Source organism: Rhopalosiphum padi, chromosome 2, assembly GCF_020882245.1.
Source record: "Rhopalosiphum padi isolate XX-2018 chromosome 2, ASM2088224v1, whole genome shotgun sequence".
NCBI classification, from domain to species: domain Eukaryota; kingdom Metazoa; phylum Arthropoda; class Insecta; order Hemiptera; family Aphididae; genus Rhopalosiphum; species Rhopalosiphum padi.
This window is the reverse complement of record NC_083598.1, coordinates 21,911,431-21,914,805: the sequence shown is the minus strand read 5'-3', so window position 1 is coordinate 21,914,805 and position 3,375 is coordinate 21,911,431. Positions and strand designations below refer to the sequence as shown.

Below are 3,375 nucleotides of genomic sequence, written 5' to 3'. Positions count from 1 at the left end.
TTATCTGCAAACTAACATTTGTGAAACAAAAATAATAGGTACCTACGTATATTTTGCAAGTAAGCATTTCAACGGAAATTTTATTATTAAAAATATTCACTGCAATATACTGTTATTTTAAATCGTTGGCGGAAATAATGTTGGTAAATTTGTTTTTTCATATTTATAAACACCACAGACAAGATCTGATGGTACCTTAATTTGAATTACGGTCAGTAACCAATCAGTTTACTTTTTACTTTTTAATCATAATTCTTGGAAAACAACGATTATACATTCTAAAATACGTAAATATTAAAATTAAATTAAAAAAATTATTAATCTTAATATGTTAATAATTATAAGAACACGGTTTTTTCATAAAATTTGAGCAGTTAAAATATAATAATATTTTATGCGTAAGTACATGATCTTATTAATCAATTTTTTATTTAATATAACTTAAAAATGTATTATACTCTAGCTTTCCTGTTTACTTTGTCGTATACTTCTGGAAATTTCGATTTACACCCAAGATGTTGTCTTATTCGGTCATACAATCGATGATCGAACATTGTCTTAAACTCATCTATGTTTAAATATGTACCAACGTACATCATCTTAAATCTAAATAAAATGAAAAAAAAAATGTTCAAATAAAATTGTGTTTGTTTGTAACAGTATCTATTAAATACTTCTAAAAAATATATATATTTTATGTCTTACCCTTTCAATTTAAGTACGAATATTTCTAAATCTCTTAGAATAGTAGAGTTATACTTAGAGACTTTAGGTTCACCGTATAAACCAATATCGACGAACATATTGCCTACTGATGTGTGTGAATGCATAAGACCTTTTCCCGGACGCAAAACCGCTGGGCACACCCAAATTGGATAAATCTAAAATTAAACAATCACGATTTACACAGTGTATTGATTAAAGTGGTAATAATTATTATCAAATATTGTAAGTTACATTGAGAGTCGTATGAAATTTTTGAACTGACTTTTTCAAACATTCAATCGGTAGTATGAAGTCATCTATGAAATGATGTTTATCATATAACTGCTTGATTGTATCTGTTTGTGTCAATTTTAATAAAGAAACTTTTGCTGGCATCAACCATCCTAGTAGATAACGAAAAACTGGGTGATTTCCGAAAGGTATTATATCCTAAACATATACAGTATGCATTAATTAAAAACACAATTAATATTTTTATAATTTTTAGGTACCTGAATTTCCCAAAATAATGATTTATTATGTCTAAAATAATAATCTTTTAGTGGAATGTATTCCTCGCCAATTTTCCATGTCATTAGAAATGATTCAACGTGTTTAAAAAACCATGGTTTATAAAATCGACCAATTCTGTTCACATTTTTCTATATGAAATAAGTAAAATACACTTTGCCAAATAAAAATAATTAGAAATAATAATTTTTTTAACTGTTACTTCAGTGTCTCTGTGGCCATCTGTCATTTTTCCAGTCATCAAAACTCCTTCGTCTTTGTTGTATATTAATAGTTCAACAAAATCATTATGTTCTAAATCACTAGTTTCCACTATTAGTCTAGACTCCATTTTTTCTAAAGTACGAATTGGACGGTACTTGAGTTTTACATACCTAAATATTTTAAAAACGGTTTTATAATTTAATAATAAAAACATTTTTAATTAGATGGCCGTACTTTTTTGCTGGTATTATCCGAATATCAACCGCTGTTAAAAATCCCAAAGTTCCATACGAATATGGTACAGATTCGAAAATATCTGTATTCACTGACTGTGCATAATCATCAATTAAAGTACATTAAATAAATAATTGTTTGTTTTTATACGAAAAAAAAGATGAACATTTAATCAAATATGAATAATAATTGAACCTTTGAACATGTAATTAAATCGCCGTTGGCCGTAATGAGTTCATAACGTATACAGGATTCGTGAAATAATCCGAATTTGTGCGATGACGATTCCAATCCAATTCCCATAACGAGACCGCCTAAATATTTAAATCAATTGTGAATTATTATTTACAAAATAAAACAATATTGAATCTCTAATTGCTACAACTATTTACCGATGGTTAGATCTTCCATATCTAAGGCCACGGGCACCGTCCAACCAGATTCAATCAAAATCGGAATCAATCGCCCCATGGTAATACCCGGCTCTACTCTGACTATCTAATTATTATGTAATAATAATTGTAAGAAAAAAAACCATGACACTTTACGTCACATCAATAAATAGGCACTTTAGGTAAATTTAATTTTATGTTATTACGTGTTACTCCGTGGACAATATTATTATCTAGGTTACTAGGTATACGGTTGCTTACTCGATTCTTAGCGTCGATCGAAATGATTCCGTCCAGATGAACGTTTACATTGAACATATATTTTTTGTAAACCATGTCAGCTATAGTCATACTCCTCCAACTCGGTCTAGCCGTACACATTACTTGATCGGGAGCATGTTTATTTCTATGTCGGATCTGCAAAACAAAACGGTCGGCACAATCGCGACAGGTACCATAATATCAATAATATATATATTATATAGGTAGTGCTGCACGTGGTGGTGATTTTACATCAGATACTCACCTGACGTTGAATATTGTTAAGCTTTTTTTCGTGTTCTAGTCCGGAATGACGTGACCATAAACTATTTTCGAATACCGACCATATCTTACCCAACACGGTACACGGCAAAAGAAAGAAAACCACGAACACCCATCGATAGTTTATCAACACGTATTCCAATAGCGATTCGCTGTGCATATTATTAGGAAGTAATGTAAAGCAATTTAATCGTAACCGTCAACGGACGGTCGTGCTGAAGTTTTATTTGAATATATAACTCACGTATTTTTCTATAATGTTTTCAATAAACTATACAATGAAATATAATTTACGTACTAGAGGTAATTGGTATATATTATGTATAGGTAATATGAAGTGATGTTATGATAGTCATATTGAAAATTAATATGCATATAATTAAAAGTGTATAATGCCTGTTTACACATACAAATGTCTAATTATATTTGGTTAAATTAATATAGATATATGAGATAATGATATAGCTTTATCAGTATTTACTAACCATTATAATTGCCACTTGAAGTGAGGAAAGATTTAATAACACGCTACATTATGACAATTCAATAATATCGTAAATATGTTTATAGATTACTAAATATTTACTAATAATATACTTATAAGTAATAAGTAGATATATAAAAATTGAAAATTTTAATGCATTAGTAAGACTTCAAATTTTAAGGACATTTATCCTTTATCTTAAACAAAACGAAAATTGTCCGTTGTTATACATGGCACAAGAATGTACATTAAACTGCAAAGCTATTTCAATATTAAAATTTG

At 28.8% G+C, this 3,375-nt stretch overlaps 1 protein-coding gene across 1 annotated transcript; it reads right to left on the bottom strand.

The window, feature by feature from the left end:
• Positions 1–227: 227 nt before the first annotated feature.
• Positions 228–2,970, bottom strand: LOC132922517 (delta(24)-sterol reductase-like). The gene is made up of 10 exons (XM_060986082.1): positions 2,593–2,970; positions 2,328–2,483; positions 2,067–2,172; positions 1,870–1,988; positions 1,675–1,769; positions 1,439–1,610; positions 1,218–1,367; positions 958–1,155; positions 706–881; positions 228–606 (listed from the first exon to the last, which is right to left on the bottom strand). Exons 1-10 carry the CDS (start codon positions 2,767–2,769, stop codon positions 453–455), a joined length of 1,503 nt encoding a protein of 500 aa, XP_060842065.1. The 5' UTR covers positions 2,770–2,970; the 3' UTR covers positions 228–452.
• Positions 2,971–3,375: the final 405 nt, after the last annotated feature.

What these genes read in the sequence shown, in the direction of transcription:
- LOC132922517 (XM_060986082.1), bottom strand. Translation starts at nt 2,769, where the DNA reads ATGCACAGCGAATCGCTATTGGAATACGTGTTGATAAACTATCGATGG. An exon ending in CATTATTTTGGGAAATTCAG is followed by an intron (nt 1,156 to 1,217) that starts GTACCTAAAAAT and finishes GTATATGTTTAG; the next exon opens with GATATAATACCTTTCGGAAA. An exon ending in AATTTCATACGACTCTCAAT is followed by an intron (nt 882 to 957) that starts GTAACTTACAAT and finishes GTTTAATTTTAG; the next exon opens with ATTTATCCAATTTGGGTGTG.